Source organism: Oncorhynchus masou, chromosome 27 (genome assembly GCF_036934945.1).
Source record: "Oncorhynchus masou masou isolate Uvic2021 chromosome 27, UVic_Omas_1.1, whole genome shotgun sequence".
In the NCBI taxonomy this organism is placed as follows: Eukaryota; Metazoa; Chordata; class Actinopteri; order Salmoniformes; family Salmonidae; genus Oncorhynchus; species Oncorhynchus masou.
In genome coordinates this window covers 24,896,055-24,918,981 of record NC_088238.1, presented here as the reverse complement: position 1 = coordinate 24,918,981, position 22,927 = coordinate 24,896,055, and the positions used below count along the sequence as shown (strand labels likewise).

General features: G+C 41.7%; 2 protein-coding genes, 2 non-coding genes and 1 pseudogene across 7 annotated transcripts; 1 reads left to right on the top strand and 4 right to left on the bottom strand.

The window, feature by feature from the left end:
* Positions 1 to 40: 40 nt before the first annotated feature.
* On the bottom strand, positions 41 to 4,984 carry LOC135515422 (ankyrin repeat domain-containing protein 16-like; annotated as a pseudogene).
* trnay-gua (transfer RNA tyrosine (anticodon GUA)) lies at positions 4,007 to 4,094 on the bottom strand. Its single transcript is given in 2 exon segments — positions 4,007 to 4,042; positions 4,058 to 4,094. It is a non-coding gene; the product is annotated as a tRNA-Tyr (tRNA).
* Positions 4,624 to 4,711, bottom strand: trnay-gua (transfer RNA tyrosine (anticodon GUA)). The gene is given in 2 exon segments: positions 4,624 to 4,659; positions 4,675 to 4,711. It is a non-coding gene; the product is annotated as a tRNA-Tyr (tRNA).
* On the top strand, positions 4,950 to 12,675 carry LOC135515878 (glycosyltransferase 8 domain-containing protein 2-like). Of its 3 annotated transcripts, XM_064939695.1 has the most exons (12): positions 4,963 to 5,055; positions 5,617 to 5,632; positions 5,736 to 5,926; positions 8,358 to 8,400; positions 9,467 to 9,565; positions 10,420 to 10,621; positions 10,810 to 10,927; positions 11,016 to 11,100; positions 11,200 to 11,312; positions 11,555 to 11,721; positions 11,914 to 12,026; positions 12,188 to 12,675. In XM_064939695.1, the coding sequence occupies exons 4-12, from the start codon at positions 8,382 to 8,384 to the stop codon at positions 12,364 to 12,366; spliced, it is 1,095 nt and encodes a 364-aa protein (XP_064795767.1). In that variant the 5' UTR covers positions 4,963 to 5,055; positions 5,617 to 5,632; positions 5,736 to 5,926; positions 8,358 to 8,381; the 3' UTR covers positions 12,367 to 12,675. The 3 variants fall into 3 exon arrangements, with proteins under 3 accessions (XP_064795764.1, XP_064795765.1, XP_064795767.1); XM_064939692.1 differs by lacking the exon at positions 5,617 to 5,632 and having other exon boundaries at positions 4,950 to 5,055; XM_064939693.1 differs by lacking the exon at positions 5,617 to 5,632 and having other exon boundaries at positions 4,957 to 5,055; positions 5,733 to 5,926.
* Positions 12,676 to 12,740: 65 nt separating this feature from the next.
* Positions 12,741 to 20,797, bottom strand: LOC135515877 (endoplasmin-like). Of its 2 annotated transcripts, none has more exons than XM_064939690.1 (17): positions 20,606 to 20,797; positions 19,130 to 19,232; positions 18,543 to 18,684; positions 18,039 to 18,155; positions 17,301 to 17,632; positions 16,599 to 16,812; positions 16,352 to 16,468; positions 15,958 to 16,095; positions 15,765 to 15,842; positions 15,217 to 15,282; positions 14,838 to 15,107; positions 14,229 to 14,474; positions 13,961 to 14,097; positions 13,730 to 13,808; positions 13,468 to 13,623; positions 13,122 to 13,211; positions 12,741 to 13,012 (listed from the first exon to the last, which is right to left on the bottom strand). In XM_064939690.1, exons 1-17 carry the CDS (start codon positions 20,652 to 20,654, stop codon positions 12,986 to 12,988), a joined length of 2,361 nt encoding a protein of 786 aa, XP_064795762.1. In that variant the 5' UTR covers positions 20,655 to 20,797; the 3' UTR covers positions 12,741 to 12,985. The 2 variants fall into 2 exon arrangements, with proteins under 2 accessions (XP_064795762.1, XP_064795763.1); XM_064939691.1 differs by having other exon boundaries at positions 13,122 to 13,199.
* Between the last annotated feature and the right edge of the window lie 2,130 nt (positions 20,798 to 22,927).

Sequence of the window (22,927 nt, the reverse complement as noted above, 5' to 3'; positions counted from 1 at the left end):
CCAGAATACCATTAATGTCCATCATTTATTGATTCTCCATTCAGACAGTAGTTGATGTCAAATCACATTCAAACACTCTGAGCATGTCTGTTTTTTTGGCAAGCTGTTGAGCAGTAGTGCCCGAGGCATCCACCATGTCTACTAGCCCCAGCTGTAGGAGTGTCCTGACCACTTCTGCATGCTGTCCTGTACACGCCATATGAAGAGCTGGGGACGCACAGAGAGATACAGGTAGTAGATTCATAAATCAATGTCAGATACTTGCTGGCGAGATCTGCACAGTGCACACACAGGGTAGAGGTCTTCACGGGTCCAACAGACCCAAAATTCCGAGATCCGACCAAGATCTGAGACAAAAATTTGGGTCCTTGGTTGGATCTCGGAATTTTGGGTCTGTCAGGACCCACATTTTTGTCTCAGATCTGGGTCGGATCTGATATAATTTCCACAGGTCTCAGATATGTGCAATTTAAATTGATTTACTGACTGGATCCGTCCTCTGTTAATTTAATGTGTGAGGTGATGAAAACTGCACGAGCTTGTAGCTTAGGTCCAGCTGAAACTGATTACGGCTGCTCCCCTCACATGCGTGAAAGGAGTGAAAGGAGCCTTGGACTAGGCTACTGTTGATTGCTAAGATGGAGGCCTTTTTCATTAAAGTAAAATGAAAGTTAGAGGAGAAATAGTATAGTGAAAAGAAGGCGACAACAGGAATGTCCTCAGGGACAAGTTTTAATACTGTAGTGGACAAAGATGAGAAGAAAGTTTGCTTGGCTAAATGGACTGAGTGCAATTCTCCATTCAGGTTTGATGCAATTTTTGAACTTGTATTTTTTTATTTCGTATTAATTATCATGTGTTTTAGAATTATTAATATTATTGTATATCATTATTTTTGTAGGCCTGTAAAATAATCTAAACCAGTTCTTTAAATATGCAAAAAGGGTTTTGTTTCATTATGTTGAGACATTTTTGTTGGCTAAATTAAGGTAACTGTCTTTTTTTAACTTTGTACTCCGTATTTAGTTTAATATAGGTTAAAAGTAGGCCTGTTGTAAAATAAATAGCTTTAGCCTATTGCTGTCATTTGATGCGTAGTTGCTACAATATAGGCCTAGTCTGTTCAAAACGTTTGTAAAGGTTTAAACCAGTTCTTTAAATATGACACAAGTGTTGTTTTTTTGCCAAATTATGTTCCATCTGACGAGTATAAAGAAATGCATGTCAGTGTTGGGAACATGGCACCAGCATACCTCTATCTTTCTCTCTTGGGCTAGGCCCAAGCTTTTCTTCCCTTATATAGATGTTTTATAATATCATACAGTGGACATCTAGGCCTGTATGCATGCAATGCCCTGACATATTCAGCGCTCAAATCTCCAACAGCTAAATGGTGAGGTGGACAGTTAATATTTGAGGACGGTAAAAACCAATATAAAAAAATAGGCTATTAAGTTTTGAATATGCCACCCATCGAAACACAACAAATAGTTTTTTTGTAATTTGTTATAGGCACTTTTTAAGGACAGGTAGGGCCTAACTGTGGATCATTTCGCCAATATCACTCTTGTATTGATGGAGCTGGCAGCGCCCAGTCTGAGGTTTCTTTCTCTCTCTCTCTTTCTACTCTCTGATCGGATCGGGTGGGAAAGCCCCAGATGCATTTTGGAACGGGGCCAACTTTCTGGACCTGTGATTACCCCTAACACAGGGTGCCCGAGGACAGGATTCAATGACCTGCATTCAAGATCAACTGTACCTGTGACTACAGAGTGTTTTCATTGGTTTGTGGTTTGAGAATTGGATCTAGTGCCAGGACTACTTGCATACGCTAGACAGAAGTTATGTAATTAGAACGCATCCTGTTCTCTGTATTATGTCAAATTACAATTCCTGTTTTTCTTGTTGCACAAATTCAGATTTGGCCTCCAAGCAGTTGTTGTATTGCTACAAGCAAAGTGCAATTATCATAATGTATGATTATATAGCATTTAGCTACAGCTAGGGTTCCCTAACTTTTTCACTCTTCCAGCATTGGGAAACATCCCGCGCCTCCCTGTGTGCACACGCCATGTCTATTTCTGTGGAAACAAGCACTGTTTATGATACAAACTGTTCAAACCCCTCTTGTTGGTATAGAGAATTTGGCAGGTTTAAAGCTTATTTCGTGCAATTCTACACATGTTGTCAAGCGGCGCAAAGAAAATTTAGCAGTCTTAAAGCTAATTTTCTTGCAATTCTATACATTTTCCCATGTCTAATGTGTATTCATGTGATATTTCAGTGAATAAAAATTACAAAAATATCTATGGGCTAAAAAACCTAAATAAATAAATGTGACCTGACATGGGCTAGTTGATCTGAACATTTCTGACAAGTTATAAATAGCTTTCTAAGGTATGTGAAGACTAACATGACAAGAGGAACTGATATTGTACTACCCAATTTCGAAATTACATCTTGTTCATTCTACTATTACAACTTTCAGTTTAAATGTGCCGACCCCTCGCCCACAGTTTGGGAACCACTTCCTCCCTTTTTGTCCCTGACGTGAAGGTCTGCTCCTAATGTGAGGAGTGCTTTGATTGTGCCTGTGTGGCCCTCCTGAAAATATAAAATATAAGGCATGATATAATATTATGCACACAATTTGCCTTTATGTACAGCATAGGCCTGATAACAGATGTTTACAGAATTGAGCTAACCTTGGCAGCGTAGTGCAGGGAAGTGAGCTGCATGGCAGTGGCTGTCTGGTTCACGTCCACTCCGAGGTCCCTCACTAGGAACTCTAGCGCCTCCTCCTAGGCTGTGACAGCAACATGGTGCACCGACTGGGCCCCCAGGATGTCTGCTGCAGTCGGAGAGGCCTGTGTGACACACGAGAATGCAAGTATATACCGGTCAGTATCTTATCCAATGTCCAGGGGTACTGGAGTGGTTGAGGTGGATTCATTTTCCCAAGGGGACTATGGTGGAATTAAGTGAGATACAGACTAGTTGATTTATCTCAGATATGTTTTGATAGATGGAAATGTTATTTTCCCCCAGTGACTCCAGTATACCTGGTGCTTCTCCAGCAGTAGTTTGGCCACAGATATGTGTCCGTTCCTCACTGCGTCCATAAAGGGAGTGACCCCACAGCTGTCCCTGCCATCCGGAACATAACCACACCTGCAAACAGAGAAGTGAGGGTCAGTTAGCACTACACCCACACACACTTACACATGATCACATTAACACACAGAGCCTCAACACTGACACTCGAACATGACTTCTCACAAGTATGCAAATCCTCTGAGACATATCCTAATTCATACCTCCTCTCACACACACACAAACATAGACAAACACACCTCTGTACCAAGATGCTGACCACTTCTTCACAGCCGTGCATTGCTGTAGGAACAGAGAATAGACAGAGAAGGGGTAATGAACCAGAAAAAAAGTGATATTTTATGCATATTGTTCAAAATACCTGGGAATATGTTTAGACCTGTGTGTGACATGTCTGATTTGTTTGCACAGAGATTACATGCCTGATTTGTTAGCACAGAGATTACCTGCAGTGTGCAGAGGAGTCCTCAGCGTCTTGCTCTCTGTCCTCCAGACTTCCGGGTTGGCCAGTAGGAGGTGCTGTATGACCGCTCGGTCTCCCCTCCTGCAGTCGATGTGGAAGGAGTTCCAGCCTTCCTTGTTCTTCAGCATGGGGTCAGCCTCATGGGACAGTAGTTTCTGGATCATACCCAGGTTCCTCCGGGTGCAGGCCATCATCAGAGGGGTCCTGAAAGTAGAGGTGCGTCACAATGGTGGATCAGTTGCACATAATTGTTTTTATTGTGCAATACAATCAATATATATATATATATATATAGATTTATTTATTTTTTGACTCATCCTCCCACGCCAATTTTGTGCAGTATTTAATGATTAGTTATGTTCATAGTCGTGTGTTGATAATGGTATACAATGCAGGCACGGTGATATTACATGGAACTATTAAAACAATTCCTTCGAGCCGGATTTGAACCAGCGACCTAAGGATCTCAGCAGTTAGCCTCTACAGTCCTCCGCTCTACCAACTGAGCTATCGAAGGGACACAAAGGTTTAAGAAAAAGCAGGCCGGTAATTCGTTAGTAAACAAGGTAGCATTACGGTTTGTAACAACAAAAAAGCCTCTCTTATTTGACAAATTCTGGTGGTCCTTCCCCGTTTCGGCCGTTTGCTTCCATTTGCTCTCGAATGAATATGACTCTGGTCATTCAATTCATAAATATGATAAATTGAAACCAGATCTTTAATTGAATCTTAGAACAACTTATTTGTTATTTATGACAAACACACACACACAAACAAGGTCACCACTGCTGTTACTATTTATTGTTACTTTAATACTTAACTGTTACTATTTATTATTACTATATACTTAAGCTGCTAAACCAAGTTACTTCTCACTTTGTTTATTATACTGTGTACATCTCACAACGAGTTTTAATAACTTTTGTCTCCTACTTTTTGTTATTTTTGGACATGGCAGTTGATTCTTAATTGATACAGTACTGCATTGTTAAGGAGAGTTTGCGATACAGCGTTTATGCATATGACATGGGCCGACGAAAAAGATTTCCTTCGAGCCGGATTTGAACCAGCGACCTAAGGATTTCAGCATTTAGCCTCTACAGTCCTCCGCTCTACCAACTGAGCTATCGAAGGGGGTTGAATCCCTTTGGAAAAAACGTGTTTTTCAATATACGTTATCTTAATAGACTCGACAATCTTCTTTGCTATTTGATTAAAAAAAATATATATATATCAGCCTTTTTTAAGCAGTCTACTTTGGCTATTTCAGTGAGCTCTTTTGTTGTCGGTAGTCGGTATTGTACAGCTCTATGTCCATCCCAATCTCTTTTACTAAAATTGCATGTCCAAGTGGCCATGACGGGCAGCATTATGCAACAATGTATCACCCGATTTCCCGAAGTGTTTTTTGTTGACAAATTGTGCAACAATGTTGCCACCAAGTTATTTTTTTAAGCGTGCACAATTCGCCATTCTGGGTAAGCTTGATTAAATATGTAAAATGTCTTCTCATTATCCATTGAACATATAAAGTTCACTATTTGACACCGTTTAAACTGCTAAAATATCTTGATGCTGTATCTGATCAGAAGCTAGGGATTGCATGGTGACAAGTTGGTTAAATTGTTGGTCGACCAAAAGCCTACATATTTCAATTGAGTTCTACGCTACCTTTTACGTTAAACACGCAAAAGATAGAAAATCTGAACTTAATACCTGACATTAATACGTAAAAGAAATGCACAACACTGTTCTACCATAGGCTATGGGCTAAAACAGCTTGTAGCATATTCAGCAAGAAATTAGGTAATACTCTGATCGTCCAGTAGGCTGTAGCAGAATTGGGCACCGGGGCTTGTAGTTTTTGATAGTCAAGTCTCTCAAAATAACTTATATTGAATGATAATGCATAGGTTGGGTTTAATACATTTTATTGATTTAGACTTTGTAAATAATAACTTCTTCTTCAAATTATATAGGCCTATATAGTAAAGTTATTCAGTTGTAGGCTTATAGATCTACTTTTATTTTTACAATAGGCTAAAACATGTAAAGGTAAAATATATATTTTTTAAACATGCATCCTATGAGAAATAATTTAGGAAACACAGTTGTTATTGTGGAGTGTAATGCAATCTCTGTAATTATCTACAAGAAGGCATGTGGACCCCGCGGAGCTTTCCATGGGTGAACAAGATGAGGCACATCTGGAAAGAACTTCCTGAATATATTTTTTTTGTTGTAAAATTGAGTGGGTGAAGGAGCTTCTCTTTGTAGCCGTTATTCAAGACCATGTGCAGAGACCGGTGGATACTTAACCGGTGAGAATAATTGTGGCACTTTTTCCTGGTAAGTTAATTTATTTTATGACACATTGTTGAATGAAGAGTTTTGCTCTGATAGTGTGCGTTGTTGTGCATAGCTTGCATTGCTCTAAAGCTAGAATAGGAGACACACACCTTTTTAAGAACATAATATTCATAAATGTTTTAAAAATCATTATCATAATCTATGTGTGATGCATTGAGTAGATTGCTATAGGTTCATCTGAAATTTGTATTTATTTAATTTGTGCAATTGTTACATAAACCAATGTAAGGCTACTGTATTTCCTAGGTTGTATATCCCAAATGTAGTTGCCCATAATGAAAATAAACATCATATGCTTTCCATGTAAAAGGTGTGCAACATGGCAGCAACTAGACTACTTAGGAGCCTACTTGGTGTTCCATTACCATAGTTCAGGTAGCCTGTGTGGTTATGAAGCCAGACTATGGTTGTATGGTTTTCTTTATGTGGCGGTAGCAGAGGCTGAGTGCAAAAATAACAGTTGGCACGGACTTCTTTGACACCTTGAATGACGGTTCACTTTTGTGAAGAACTTTTGTCTAATGAGGATTCCCTAGTTCTTCTATATGTTTTAAATCTCACATACAGTAGGCTACTAAGAACAAAGTAATCTTGTAAACTCCTGATTAAGCCATATCTGACTATCCATCTGTGTACATTTCATTCTTTTTTAGATTAGTTTGGATTAATTTAGAGAAAGTTGTCTCAAAGAGCATTAAAATGTGTGTGTATAACACTGAAAAGAGTCTGGAACCCCTAAAAAAAATGAACACAATCCAAACTCTGTCACCATTTTTATGTTAATGTTGTATAAGAGAGGAAATTGGACAAGGACGCAAAACACTTAACCTAATGGGTATTTTACAAACACTAAAAAACATTACCAAGTCATTTATACTGGCTCAGTCTTGGATAGTGATGCTTTCTACAGAGGAGAACTTGCCCAGAAAATCTGTCTGCACCATATGTGAAAGTCTGAACTAATACAGATACTAGTATTGCCATCTGACATCAATGGAGTGGCATTATTTTCTCTGAAAATGGGCAGAAGAATACAGTACGAAACTAGCTGAACTAGTTTTTGGTTGATTATCCAGCGCCAAACAGAACACAGCTTGTGATGTCACTTGAATTGATTGTTTATAGAGTAGTTTACATCTCAACTCTCTACTGTTTACTTACACATTACATCTAAAAGAGACAGAGGGTGAGGGAGATGGAGAGACATCAGTGTCGAGAGAGTTAGAATTTAAGCAAAAGAAATAGAGGGATAGAAAGATAGCCTCTAGGGAGAGACAGACAAGAGCTTACTGAAAAATGCCACTAGGAAGGAAGCACCAAGAGTCTTTTCAAAACCAGATCCACATGCGTGCTGAGCCATGTATGTCACAGAGAGAAACAGTACAGTATGAACTGTAGACTACATTAGATATAACTATATTAGCCAACACATTGGGCTACAGTATGGTATACATTTACCATACTGATAAAGTGATATAGAGAGTGACCAGTTACAAAAGTCACGACATACAACTATCATGTCTGTACTGTTCTGCAGTTGCAGTGTGTGGACTATCATGCCGTGTAGCGTATGTGATCATCATGACATAAACATGATCACGTTGCAGGATCTGTTTCTGTGGAAACAGGCTAGGGTGCAGGTAGCTAGGCTAGCGAGCATTGCATTAGAGCATTGAGCCTGAGCCAGTAAATGAAAGGTTGCTAGTTCAAATCCCTCAGCCGACAAGATGAAAAATTGGTCCAAGTGCTGTTGAGCAAGGCACTTAACCCTAATTGCTCCAGGGGCGCTGAACAATGGTGACCTGGCTGTGACCTCACTCTTCAAGGGTGGCTCAGGGGGAGTTGGGATATGCCAAAAAAACACTTCCCCAATTCACACGTGTATAAAACACACTTTTACATGTGTGAAATAGGACATTTTATATTATGAAATCAGTTGATCTCAACATTTATTTTTCTAAACGGTACCCCCAATCACATTTCACTCTGCCCGAAGTACTCCGTTTTTTGCCTCATCTGTAACCAATCATTAGGCCTATGTTCTTATGATTCTTCCTAAGTGCCTCCTGTGGATAGGCGAGGTACCCTGAGGGGTAATGGTAAACAACTCAGACTCATGTGAAGCCCAATATTAAACTATTAATCTTGATTTGGAGGTATGTTTGTCAGAGGGGTTTTCCTGTTTTTAACAGCTGTATTGAGGACTGTGTCTATCTGAGACTGCCAGATCTTGTTCGGGAGCACCTCTGGGAAGGATTTATGTCTGTGAAGAGACCCTTCTGGATCCTCAAATGTGCACCAATGCCAAGGAATACGGCAGTCCCTCCCCCTCGCTTACTCTTAGTCTATTTGTCTTCGTGTCTGTCTGCCTTTGAATCTCACTGCTTTCTGCTTCTCTCTGTCTTTTCAGATGTGGTTGGAAGAAACATGAACAATGGCTCTTTTGAGGAAAAGTGAGTGACCACAGGACGTTGTAATACAAGTTTTTACATCATTACTTTTTTAATATATATTAAATGAGTAATAAAACATTGTTGCACGTAAATAATGGGTTTTGCTCCACACTTCTAATCGTGGTGGCTGTAAGCAGGGATCCGTGTAGCCATGGTAAAGCACAACCCCCCCAGATTCCTCTGGAGAATACTTTGCCTCAGCTGAGATGGAACGCTTCCAACACCTCCATAAATTATGTTTGAGACTCTCTCTCTCTCTCTCTCTGTGTGTGTGTGTGTGTGTGTGTGTGTGTGTGTGTGTGTGTGTGTGTGTGTGTGTGTGTGTGTGTGTGTGTGTGTGTGTGTGTGTGTGTGTGTGTGTGTGTGTGTTGCCAATCCCAAACTGTTCCTCAACACTGATGAGGTAACCAGGAAAGTGAGCCTGTAAAAGATTCCCATTTCATCATCTCAGTCCTCTGTTGTTCACATTCAATACATGATGCAACCATTAAAGGATGTTTAATTAGTGTGCACAACAGTTGTGCCTTGTTCTACACCCTTATTTTCTACAGTCTATACTTTACTTATAAAGTTAACAGATGCCTTTACTCAAACAACACAAACAGTTGATATTTGGCACAGAGTTCAGCTGGCAGCCTGGTTCTTTACATTTTCCAGAAGTGAAGCAATATTTTAATTACTATTTAGTTATTGTTGAGGCAGACAGTTTAGGTCATCCAGGGGTGAATGTGTCAGCACAATATTTATGCCACTCAGGTTGACTACAGCTGACACATGGTTGAGGTGTGTGGATAGGAAGAGAAGGACAAGTGTACCTATGTTATTAGTTAGAATTTGTCGTACCACCTAGAGGATAAGTCGTAAAAAAGGTTTTGATAGGGTACAGATGAGAGCCATGTTTGAGTATCTCAGTAGTATGCAATCTGCCATGATTGGATACGAGGTGACAGCATTCTAGTGGAAACTGTGCTTAAGTTGAACTGATCCAGTTTGAAAGGACTTCTGCTTCAGTTCCCTTGCATCTGACTTTATTGAATGGTCCCTTTCTCTCTCTGCTGTGTCACAGTAAACCATATCCTGCTCATGATGCTGGTTCTCATAGTGTGTCTACTCCTGCACAGTAAGCTGTTCAGAGTCCCGTCTCGGCCCAAACTCAAACGCACAGGTAATTCCCCCCAGCTTCTTTAACAGGTCCCACTCTAAAGACACGCTGACCTGAGAGCCAGGTGTATGCCACGGCAAGAGAAGGAAACTAGGACTTGGCAGGACTAGAACCTGCCAAGAATAACAGTTGGCACGAGGCTATGAAGGCCTGTTGATTGAAAAATAAGCATTTCCTTTGCCGCTTACGGTATAGCTTGTAGGGAGCAAATTACTTTGAAATTTAAATAGTTGAATAGATTTAAAAAAATAGATAATTTTGGTATTTTATTTTGGTATTTTATTATTTTATTAGAATCCCCATTAGCTGTTACAAAAGCAGCAGCTAGTCTTCCTTGGGTCCAAAAACATGAAACACAATACAGAACATCATTAGACAAGAACAGAACTACATACATTTTTTTTAAAGGCACACATTTATTTATTTTTATTTCACCTTTATTTAACCAGGTAGGCAAGTTTACAATTGCGACCTGGCCAAGATAAAGCAAAGCAGTTCGACACATACAACGACACAGAGTTACACATGGAGTAAAACAAACATACAGTCAATAATACAGTATAATCAAGTCTATATACGATGTGAGCAAATGAGGTGAGATAAGGGAGGTAAAGGCAAAAAAAGGCCATGGTGGCAAAGTAAATACAATATAGCAAGTAAATCACTGGAATGGTAGATTTGCAATGGAAGAATGTGCAAAGTAGAAATACAAATAATGGGGTGCAAAGGAGCAAAATAAATAAAATAAATAAATAAATATAGTAGGGAAAGAGGTAAAATAGCTTACATATCAATGCATACACAAACTATCTAGGTCAAACTTGACCAAGCTCAAACTGGTTGAACTTTCCTCACAGAAACCAGGAAGGACCCAGAGCGTGCTCCCAAAGTTCCTGTAGAGAAGGCAGCGGAGGGAGGGGATGACATCCCAGTGGTCATCTGTGCTGCGGAGGAACGAATGGGCGGTGCCATGGCAACCATCAACAGCATCTATAGCAACACAGATGCCAGCGTGTTCTTCTATATTGTAACTCTTCGTGATGCCATCAAGCTGACAAGGTGTTTCACACTAATCCCTCCCCTTCCACTGTGTCACTGCTTGATATGTAGCAATTTCAGTTCCTAGTTCCAACCCAGGATGTTAATTGATTAACTGAATTGTTTCAATAAAAGGCTTAGAAAAGGATAACTGAGAAATAACTGAGTGAGTTGAACGGTCATTATATTCCTTCCTACTGTCTTCATAGACAGTACATAGAGAAGACCACGCTGAAGGGAATCAAGTATAAGATCCTAGAGTTCAACCCCATGGTTCTGAAAGGGAAGGTGAAACCAGACTCCTCCCGACCAGACCTGCTGCATCCAGTGAGTACACACAATCACCCACGTAGGAACTAATTAGAACCTAACCACAATCACTGTCCCTAAAGTCCCGGTTTTGATTGTTTTGCAGCTGAACTTTGTACGCTTTTACTTGCCGCTCCTTGATATCAGCCACCAGAGGGTGATCTACTTAGACGACGATGTCATTGTGCAAGGTACAGAAATGTGTCCTTTGCCATTCAGTCCAGTTTTGAGCTGGAGTTGAGATAAAAATGGGTGCCTGTATTTTCAGTATTTACATTCGCTAATGACAGGTGACATCAAGGACCTGTACCATACCAAGCTGGAGAAAGGCCATGCTGCTGCCTTCGCCACAGACTGTGACCTGCCCTCCACCCACGAGATGGTGCGCAGCGTGGGCATGCAGGTCAGTGGCATTTTTTTGCCATGAGAGGGTATGGTTTGCCAAAATAAGAGCAGAGGCACCTCTGTTACAATCAATCCTGGTAAAGGACAATATATTTTACCCTACACCTAGCCTAGAAGATACTCTCTAATGCTCTTCTGAAATAACTTGACAAGCGGTCTCATAGATCTCAATGCTGAGTAAACTTTCAGTTTGTCTCCGATTCTGAATCCAAATCCTTCCCCATTGACCCGGTCTCCCAGACAACGTACATGGGCTTCCTGGACTACAGGAAACAGGAAGTGAGGGACCTGGGGATCAACCCCAGCGACTGCTCCTTCAACCCTGGGGTGTTTGTGGCCGACATTGCAGAGTGGAAGAAACAGAAGATAACCAAACAGCTGGAGAACTGGATGCAGGAGAACTTAAAGTGAGCGGAGAAGAATGTTTGACCCGTGATCAGATCTTTCCACATAACCCCTAAACCCAGAAGAAATTAACCCTGCTGTCTATTATAATAAATAGATATGCCTATGAAAGCTTACTATTTCATTTGAATATCATGATTAGAGAAATTAAATAAAAATGTTCTACTTTGTAATTCTCTCCTCTCTTCCACTAGGAAAAACATATACAGCAGTGCCATGGCAGGGGGCGTGGCGACTCCTCCTATGCTGATCGTGTTCCATGACAAATACACAATCATCGATCCTCTGTGGCACGTCCGACACCTGGGTGAGATCACCTCATCTTGATGACATCACCACACCTCGTATATAGCACAGCAGAACCATGTATTGAGCTGTATGGCTCTGGTACACAGGCCTAGGTGTCATGTAGGATAGAGCCACTTCTGGAGGCTGATTTACTGTGTATTCCGTTTTCCTTTCCGACAGGCTGGAGCCCAGACGCCCGCTACCCTGAGACCTTCCTCCAGGGGGCACACCTGCTGCACTGGAACGGGCGCTTCAAGCCCTGGGACTACCCCTGTGTCCACCTGGACCTGTGGGAGAAGTGGTTCATCCCAGATCCCACCGGGAAATTCTTGTTGGTACGGCCCGAGGGCAAAATCTGAGGGGTGTTTAACAGATGGTTGTGTAGGGGGATGTCTGGCATTTCAGACTGAATGGAGGCTGTGAACAGTAAATATTGTGGAGGCCTCTTTCTGATAATAAGTCCTATTGCTGTTTTCACAGCTTTTGAGATGGTGTCTCTTTGAAGGTTCCTATCAAAACATCAAGAACTCCAAGCCAGACATGTACAGAAACAGTATCAAAAATGTATGTGGCTGTTGTGAGACGAGTGGGCAAATTGTATTTAAACGCAACAATGTGATCTCTAAAGCTTTTTCCTGAATAAAAAGCTGGAGATTTGACTGTGGAAAGTCTGAATTGGCTGACGACTGGCTAATAAAGAACAGAAATGACACGTTTAAAGAAGACACCACAGTTGAGAGATTACCTTTCCGGCAACATTTAATGGTTCTCGTGACAGGAAGACAGCACTCCATAACCGGCTCAGTTAAATATTAACAAATTTACAATCATGTAGGAATGTAGAAAATAAACAAAAACAATCAACAGAAGATTCTAAAATCCAAACACCCACCCGCTCCTTTTCAGCAGAGAAGATGGACCTAGTTCCAGTCAAAGCTCTGCCCCCCAGTTCACTCCCACCCCCTCGCTCAGGCAGTCTTACAGCTCATCTCTTCCTGTGCCTCCCTGGAAAGAGCAAAGTGAAAAACACATCCGTACATGAAGCAAAAAGGATCACTATCCATTGTCTTACTAACACCATTTTCCCCAGTTCTGTGCTCGACTCCCATCTTACCGAATCTTCATCTTCCTCATCTGCTTTAACCTCCTCCTCTGGCTCCTCCTCTGGCTCCTCCTCTGGCTCCTCCTCTGGCTCCTCCTCTGGCTGTGACAGGTAAGGAAGTTAAGATAAGCAAAGATATACCGGAAAAAGACGCAGATATACCTTAGCATCTCATTTGTGCCCAGTCGCCTCATCCCAAAATCTGCTCTGCTAACTAGTAAATTCTTAAATACAGAATCCAGCCATAATGTACTGCATTATAATAAACACTGACAATGCAAAGTGTTATATTGGTAAAGTAGCAGTAAGTACTCAGATAACTAATATCACCCACGTGCAAAAATTATATTGAGCGTACCTCTTCATTGAGGTCCACGTTCATGCTGAGTCGGAGCATGCGTTCTATCCTGTCTCCATAGGCCTTGGTGTCAGCCAGCTGGTAGCCTGACCGTAGTGTGGCCGTCTCAAACAGCACTACAGCCAGGTCCGAGGCAGTCTGGTCCTCTGCATTATCCTAAGGTCAGGAGGGGAATTTGATACGGTTCGGAACCTATGATCCATTTGCGTAAATTTGAAATGGAAGGTAAAGTAATTTGTGTTGAATTCTAAATGGTACTCACATTTATTCTCTTCAACATTTCTTTAATCAGAGGGTGTTTGGGGTTGATCTCGAGTGTTTTCTTCTGGCTCGCATAATAACTGGACAACAGAAAAGGGGTCAAACCATGGTAATAAGCAGAAACTATGTCAACACCCTCTAGGACTTGAGCCACTACGAGTTCTTGGGAGTGATGTCTTATCCCACAGAACATATACTGTACATTAGGTCAAAATAGTTTCACATGGCTCACTTTGTGGATATGTCTTTTCCGGTCTGGTAGGCCTGTGCCTTCATGATCCTTTCCATGTTACCGGACCAGCCGTACTGGCTGGCTACCAGGGCACAGGGAGAGTTGGTCAGCCTCTGGGACAGCACAGCCTTCTCGATCTACAGACAGATCACAGATTCAGCTTTTCAAAGCTTTTTTGACACGAGCAAACATTTTCAAACAGAGGAGATGCCATCTGACTATTGTCTTTCTAATAACAATGCACATTCCCATTGAGGAGACCACTAACCTTGTCCTTCAGGGCGCTGTCCTTCATCCAGGTGGTGAGAGGTTCATACTCCTTCTCCAGGCCCTCCCTCTTCTCCTTGGTCTTGTCACTCTCGTCAAACTTGACGCCCTCCTTGGCCACGTTCTGGAAGCGCTTGCCGTCAAACTCCGGTAGGGCCTGGATACAGTACTCATCCACGGGCTCTGTCAGGTAGATGACCTCATAACCCCTTTTCAACAGCTTCTCCACGAAGGGAGACGACTCGGCCTGACGGAAAAGATGGAGGGGAAATGAGAAATTAAGCTCAGGGCACAATACAGCAAACATTCGATGTAGGAAGGAGGCTATTATAATATTTTACAGATCCTGACTCTTCATTACGAGGTTTATAACTTTTGGGGCGGCAGATAGCCTAGTGGTTAGAGCATTGGGCCAGTAACAGAAAGATTGCTGGATCGAATCCAAGCTGACGAGGTAGGCCGTCATTGTAAATAAGAACTTGTTCTTAACTGACTTGCCTAGTTAAATAAAAGGTCAAATAAAAACTCTGCTATTATGCTCTACATTTACAAACATACTCAATGGTCACAATTTTCTATCACAAAGCAGTGCTCTCATCCAGGCCCTCACCTCTTGTCTGCTGGTCCCGGCCATGAAGTAGATCTTGTCCTGCTTCTCCTTCATCCTCTCTACGTACTGTTCCAGGCTGGCCAGCACCGTGTCGCTGTAGGAGGACTGGAAACGCAGCAGCTTGGCCAGACGGGTCCGGTTGGAGTGGTCCTCGATCACACCCAGCTTGATGTTGGTGCCAAACGCCTTCCAGAACTTCTCGTTGTACTGCTCCTCTGCAATCTTCTTTATCATATCCAGGGTCTTGCGTACCAGCTTCTTGCGAATTACCTGGCCGAAGAGGTATGTTTAAGTATGCTGTCAGCAGAGTGGTTGAGTGAAGAGTGTTGACCCAGGTGGGTTTCCTTGTTTGATAGAGTGAATTGAAAGCAAGCCTCACCTTGAGAAGTTTGTGTTGCTGGAGAGTTTCTCTGGAGACGTTCAGAGGAAGGTCATCGGAGTCAACCTGATGGAACAGAAGAAATTTAACGATGCAAAAATCGCTTTGCCTTTTCCTGGTTGCTAAAATTCTAAATATTGTGTAGAGAATTAAAGTACCATGTAAACTTCTGAGAAATATATTTTCCATAACCAAAAATATTGTAATTCCAGTTGTTTGAAGCTGGTCTACAAAACCGAAAGACATAAAAACAAAGCTTAAATGGGAAGCATAGAAATAGCACACAATCCAGATCTACTGCTTCTTACACTTGCTTTCAATGAGAATTATAGATCTATAACTCACCTTTCTATGTGAATTTGTACAAATTGCAGCTTTAACATTCAATCAATCCTCAGTGGGTGCACTTAAATAGCTATCAGACTGGTACCCAGGCTAACATTTTACTCCTTGTACCCCCAGTCATATGCCAATGTTTAGCATGACAGGAGTGGAATGATGGCTAAATATACTGGTATCCAGACTTAACCCGAAGGAATAATACTTACCATTCCTTTCACAAAGTTCAAGTACTTAGGCATCATGTCATGGAAGTCATCAGTGATGTAAACTCTACGCACAAAGAGCTGAGAGAGATGGAAGATTGTTACTGACAGAAAACTTACGACACATCAATACTGCACTGAGAACTGCTTGTATGCCAATCCATAGTTGCTTTGTAACCAATCATTGCTGTGGTACCTTAATGAAGTCGTTCTTCTTAGAACCGTACTCGTCGAAGAGTCCCCGGGGAGCTGTGGCCGGCACAAAGAGGATGGACTTGAAGGTGACCTCCCCCTCTGCTGTGAAGTGGATGTGGGAGATGGGCTCATCTGTGTCCTGCAAGAACAGAATAGAGTGAGAGGTTATTTACATAGACAACCTCCATCTGTCATTAAACCAGTTGCACAACTAAACTTTGCCTGACAAGACAACTGCAGTTCATGTCCAGTCAGATTAGTCATATCTGACCTAAGATCACCCATTGAGAACCGGTGTCTGCTAAATCTAAGTGGAAATATAGACCGTGTAACCACTAAATGGATTAGTGTTGGCTAGGAGAGCGAGTGTGAATAAACTGTAGACAGACACCCACCCTGGAGAAAGTCTTGTAGAAGGCCTTGTACTCGTCCTCCTCCACCTCCTTGGCAGGCCTCTGCCAGATGGGCTTGATGTCATTCATCAGCTCCCAGTCCCACACAGTCTTTTCCACCTGAGGCGGGGGAAAATTAAAGAAGAAAGGACAGTCTTTAAAACTGAAAGATGCACTTCCATTGAGATTTGCTTTCGCTGGGATCCGTTGCTGCTACAGACAGTAGTTAATCTTTGAAACAATGTTTTACCTTCTTCGTCTTTGGCTTGTCCTCTTCCTCCACCTCAACCTCATCGTGGTCTTCATCCTTATCTGCGTCTGTCTCATCAATAGGCTCCTCTACAGTCTCAGTCTTACTACTCCATACGTAGATGTGGAAGTTGATGAACTGGGAGTATTTCTTCACAAGGTTCTTGATGGTCTCCAGCTCCAAGTAGTCTGTTGCCTCCTCCTTCATCACCAAACTAGGGGAGAAAAATAATGCACTGCAGTGAAGAGCCAGTCAGAGGTTAATATTAGTCATTACAGTTGTGAACCTTTCAAACATAACTAGATTCCTCTGGCTGCACCGCCTGAGCAAGACTACGGGCTTCTTGGCCTTAAAAAAAGGCACAGTAATGAAACAAATTTTCATTACAGTGAAATCCAAGTTGGAGCACTTATTAGTTCAGCTTTGGTTTGACATTTGGGTCTCTGCTTAATTTAGACAGTCTTGACTGAATTTTCCACAGCCAGTAATATCAAAAAGGTCTGAACAAATGAGGCAATAACTACATCATAAGATGTATTATTGTTACAAGGGTTTACGTTGCTAAACAACTAACCATATTCTACTTCATCATCGACTAACAGAGCTGTCCATATCCAGCCTAAAATTGCCATACAAATCATCCACCGACACTAATGCTACATTACCTCTTGCTACTTGCTGACAGTTGCCTTGCTGACTCACGTGATGGTGGTGCCCCTGCCGAGGGTGTCCCCGCGGGGGTCCTCGATGACGGAGAACTCGTTGGAGTCAGACTCCCATATGTGCTGCGTGCCGTTGTTGTGCTTCGTGGTTACAATCACCTTGTCAGCCACCAAGAACGCAGAGTAGAAGCCCACGCCAAACTGACCAATCAGCTCAGACGTTGACTGGCCCTCGGTCTGCATCTCTGTCATCTTGTTGAGGAACTCGCTGGTGCCGGATTTGGCGATGGTGCCGAGGTTCCTGACCAGGTCTTCTTTGGTCATGCCGATGCCGGTGTCGGTAATGTGAAGCATGTTCTTCTCCTTGTCAGACTGGAGGTGAGAAACAAACAGTGAAATGTTAGATTGGGTTTTGGATTACTTTCCATTGTACTTGACAGACTTTTGTTTTATTACTATTAAAGTCTCAAACTATCTATGCACATTTAGAATAAAAGAAAAGCAAACCAAGTGTGTACAGTGTTTATTATTCATTTGCATGTACTCAAAGAGAAAGCGCACAATGTCCTGCAGCAGGTGTTGAAAGTCTTGATGTCCCTTTTTGCCATGCAAAAACTGAGATGTAAATTTAGAGATGTTATCCTAACAACTCTCTCGGTCTCAGGTTTCACTCTAGATAGCCCAGTGAAGGGTTGCTAATTAGCCTACAGTCAGAGGACATGAAAGGGTGGGTCACGCAGAAAGCTAACACGCTTTTTTTTAAGGTAACTTAACCTACCTTGATTTTCACTGTCAGCTCCTCGTTACCAGTAAGTGCCTCGTCATTGGTCAGGGACAGCAACCGGATCTTATCCAGAGCATCGGAAGCGTTGGAGATCAGTTCCCTCAGGAAGATCTGGACACAGACAAAAAGAATAAGATTATTTATTTTTATTAAAACAACAATACACAAAAGGCCGCTCCCATCAGTGGGTGCTCTAGTCAGCGTGTGTGCTCGCCCCCACCCACCCCGAGACGCAGGCAGGGCGAAGCCCCATCCCCACATTACATTCCTAACTGTCTCGACCCTTATTCAATTATTTTAAGTTACCTCACTGAACCTCTATCAGGTTTATATAATGATAAATAGCCAGGACTCATTGTGAACTAATATCTAATTAAACAAATGACTAAATATTGCTTAATGAGTGTAAAAAAACAAAAACGTATTGTCCTATTATTTCTGTAAGTATAAAAGTTCAAAGCTCCATTGTCTACACAGAGCACTAGAGCAGACACTAACCTCTTTGTTCTTGTACAGGGAGTTGATGATGAGCTTCATCATTCTGTTCACCTCGGCCTTGAAGACATGCTTTTCTGATTTTTCCCGAATTTCCTTTATCTGCGCTGCGTTCAGGCCATCAAGCTGGATAGCCTCCTCTTCCCTTGAAAAACAGAAGAGTAGTCAGATCAGCACAAACAAGGTAGATCGACTCAAGATTTCCCCAAAGGGGATATTTATAGAGGCCTCATCTGTGTGACTGGTAATAGGGAAAAACCCTAATAAATGTTGTGTGTTTCTCTCTAATGAACTATAGAATGATCGGGCGTACTTCTACAGGCTTAATAGGAACGAACGGGTGTCAGGACAAAAATGAAATGGTATATCAACAAATCTTAATAGGGGTTTTTATCTTTGACTAAAAAAAACAGGCCGAAAGGAGAGGGGGTAAAAGTGGTTTCCATGGTTCATGTCAGTATAAAGGGTTGTGTTTTGGAAAAGAGGGAGGAAGTAGAAGTCTATAATGGGATTCTCTTGTCACTAGTTAGTCTCAAGACTTACTTTATGACAGAACACTCTTCTTTACTGAAATATTTAAACGCACTTACCTCTGGACAACCTCGTCATCTGTCCGGGAGCCGTCTCTACTTTTGCCCAAGTCCTCCTCCACTGTCCCATCAATGTCAACCTCATCCTCCGCTCTGACAGAACCTGTAGATACAATTAAACATAGAGCTGAGGGTTTAAACAAAAACTTGTACCCAGTAAAAATACAACTCCTTAATATTAACTTAAATTGACCCATGTCATGTGACAGAGCAACCACTGGGCCCATAAATTCACTATGGAGGGTCTAAGTTCATCTGGTAGCTAGTCTTCCCCTCTATCTGGAAGCATAACAGTCACACTACTACATCTCATTGACTCTTTCCATAGAGGTCATGACCCTTCTCTGTCTCAGAACAGACTGGTACTGTAATAAAACTGATAAGCCCCCAGAAAAAGTTCACCTTCACGGCTGATTAAGATTTGATACCTTTGCTGTTTCCATCTCTATACCCACATAGCAAACTGATTGCACTGTCCAAAGCAAACAGACTATTGTATGGGTAGTTGGCAGTGATGTAAAGTACTAAAGTAAAAATACTACTTAAGTAGTTTTTGGGGTAACTTCATACTTTTACTTCACTGCTTTCCTAAAGAAAATGTACTTTTTACTCCATACATTTTCCCTCTTCACCCAAAAGTACTAGTTACATTTTAGCATGAGGGGAAAATGGTCTAATTCACACACTTGAAAAACATCCCTGATCATCCCTACTGCCTCTGATCTGGCGGACTCACTAAACACATGCTTCGTTTGTAAATTAGGGGTTGGATTGTTCCCCTGGAAAGCAGTAAATTTAAAAATAAAAACACGAAAATGGTGCCGTTTGGTTTGCTTAATATAAGGAATTTGAAATTGACACTTAAGTTTATTTAAAACCCAAATACTTTAAAACTTTTCCTCAAGTAGGATTTTACTGGGTGACGTTCACTTTTTCCTGAGTCATTTTTTTTATATTTACTTAAACTCAAGTTGACAATTTTGTACTTTTTCCACCACTGGTAGTTAATTGTTGATAACTGGTACAATTGCAGTATAACTGTGTGGGATTAGGGTGTTTAGAATCCTGCTACTGTTTGGTCGGTGTGGTTGTGGAAGCAGAGGTGTTAGGTATGACATTAGTGTCAAGATGGACAAAAATGTAAACTAAAAATCTGAATAAAGTGCTCATAAAGCAAAACCACAACATCCAGATATGATGAATGAAAAAAAGAGAAGCATTAGACATATCAATGTTACAGTCTGGCTCCTCAGGATTCAGATGAGGGAAAAGTACCAGAAGCTGCAAATCAGTGCCGTCTTCTACAATGTTACCCCATTTGACACACTCATCGGTCAACAAAACAATGCACTGCAATCAAAAGATGGCATTTTAGCACATTTACTGCTGATTATACTGCAATCATAAGAAAACGTCATGAAATGTCAACAGCAAAAAAGTTGAAATTACATTATGCAATTTATAACTCATACTTACTGAAAGCTAGAAGAGCACAAAAGAGGCCTATTGTCCACATTCGGTTCATTTTAATAGAAAATAAATATCACTATAGTCCTAGTCCCGTATTTCACTATATTGTACTTTATTCTTACAACCCGGCATAGGTTTGAAACGGTGTGCGTCCGAGGTTATAGACTCCTTTATCTGATCCACCTTTTAGAGGCGGTGGATTGAGGAAGTGGACCTATACCTGCTCCCCACGCACAACAATAACCAATGGCGGAAGCTTTCGCCGCTTCAATCTTCCAATCGTAGTATTACATGTCCGATTGTACATGTTCAAAGCGTGGCTAGTTTCCATTGGCCGACTTACACGTTAAACAATGATTTTGTTATCATAAAAAGCGATAAACTCATGTCGGATACATTGCAACACGTCATTGAAAATATATACATTCGTCAGCACTGTTGAAACATTGTTTTGTACATTTACAGTGTAACAATTGATGATAGGCTGATCCGGAAGCCCATACGGTCACCTTGGCTACCACTGTTGCTATGGCTGGTCATTCACAACTTCTCAGCGAAGTATCAGGCATTGCATTGACGTCGAGGCTGTACTTAAACGATCTTGCCCCCAAGACTACCTAAAAATATGCTTTTAGTTTGCCAAATGCATATATTTTGCAAGGGAAAAAGTCAACGATACAGAGCCATCCAGATTTTATTTGTAACGTGAGCCATTTTATTCGGGATTTGGCAACCATCTCTGGGACAAACTCATGGCCACTAGTACAGGTATAAAAAATGTATGGAATTTTATTTGTCAACTATTGTCCATTCGCACGTTGTGGCATACTGTTTGTGTGTGTGTGTGTGTGTGTGTGTGTGTGTGTGTGTGTGTGTGTGTGTGTGTGTGTGTGTGTGTGTGTGTGTGTGTGTGTGTGTGTCCGCAGGTGCTTGCGTGCGTGTGCATCTCTGCTATGATTTATGAAATTAGTCTATTTGGAATAGCTACTGTAATCATCTATTTCAAATGGCAGCATTCACTTGCTTGTGCAATTGTCACAGGTTGTAGACCTCAACACAACATATTTGGTGTGGAATAGACCCTCCCCTTTCTTTTTCATGTGATCAGAGTTTTTTCCCATTCCTCACATTGACTCAGTTGCAGACACTACCAACCCACCTCTCAACTGCTAACAACATTCAGCTGCTCGTCTACATTCATTTCAACTCCTTCTCCCTCATCTTCAGTCTCACAATGATTGACAGTTTCAACTCCTCCACCTGTAACTCTTCCAACTTCAACTGCACCTCTGGAATCCCTGATTCCACCGACTGGAACCATGATCAGTGGAGTGGTCCTGGCTCTCTGCTATCTTATGGGCATAGCATAGCTGTGATCAGCTGTTGGCATCTGTACAGATACAACTTGAGTATGAAACTGTTCTTGAGCCTGGTGTGTCAGATATTCGGAGCCTGCTAATATGCGTGCCGCTATTAGTCTTTGCAATACTCTTCAGCTGGGACTTGGGCAACAGTCCCTGCAAGCTCTTTGTGGTCGTTGCCTACTGCTGTACATTCTCCAGCCTGCTGACCATCCTGTTGATGAGTGTCCAGCGCCACTAGCAAGTTCTGGGGGGGGGTATTGTTGCATTACTGACCTATGCCAACAGTTGCCTGAATCCATTTCTCTATGCCTTCGCTTCCGGTAACTTCTGCCAGAGGAATGTCCAGTCAGAAGACACCTTGATGCAGCTTCAAATGGGTCCTGCCAACAGTCCACCAAGCATGTAACACATCTGACACACTCAATTGTGGGGAAATATGCACTGTTCCCTGCATGTCATGAGTTTGCTATTCATATTTACACCAATAATACCATGTACAGTGCCTTGCGAAAGAATTCGGCCCCCTTGAACTTTGCGACCTTTTGCCACATTTCAGGCTTCAAACATAAAGATATAAAACTGTATTTTTTTGTGAAGAATCAACAACAAGTGGGACACAATCATGAAGTGGATCGACATTTATTGGATATTTCAAACTTTTTTAACATATCAAAAACTGAAAAATTGGGCGTGCAAAATTATTCAGCCCCTTTACTTTCAGTGCAGCAAACTCTCTCCAGAAGTTCAGTGAGGATCTCTGAATGATCCAATGTTGACCTAAATGACTAATGATAAATACAATCCACCTGTGTGTAATCAAGTCTCCGTATAAATTCTCCTGCACTGTGATAGTCTCAGAGGTCCGTTAAAAGCGCAGAGAGCATCATGAAGAACAAGGAACACACCAGGCAGGTCCGAGATACTGTTGTGAAGAAGTTTAAAGACGGATTTGGATACAAAAAGA

Coding starts and splice junctions, on each gene's coding strand:
- LOC135515878 (XM_064939692.1), top strand. Junction 10,928..11,015: donor GACCAGACCTGCTGCATCCA/GTGAGTACACAC, acceptor ATTGTTTTGCAG/CTGAACTTTGTACGCTTTTA. Junction 11,101..11,199: donor CGACGATGTCATTGTGCAAG/GTACAGAAATGT, acceptor CGCTAATGACAG/GTGACATCAAGGACCTGTAC.
- LOC135515877 (XM_064939690.1), bottom strand. CDS start 20,654: ATGAACCGAATGTGGACAATAGGCCTCTTTTGTGCTCTTCTAGCTTTC. Junction 16,813..17,300: donor GGCAGGGGCACCACCATCAC/GTGAGTCAGCAA, acceptor TTTCTCCCCTAG/TTTGGTGATGAAGGAGGAGG. Junction 16,469..16,598: donor ACAAGCCAAAGACGAAGAAG/GTAAAACATTGT, acceptor CCCCCGCCTCAG/GTGGAAAAGACTGTGTGGGA.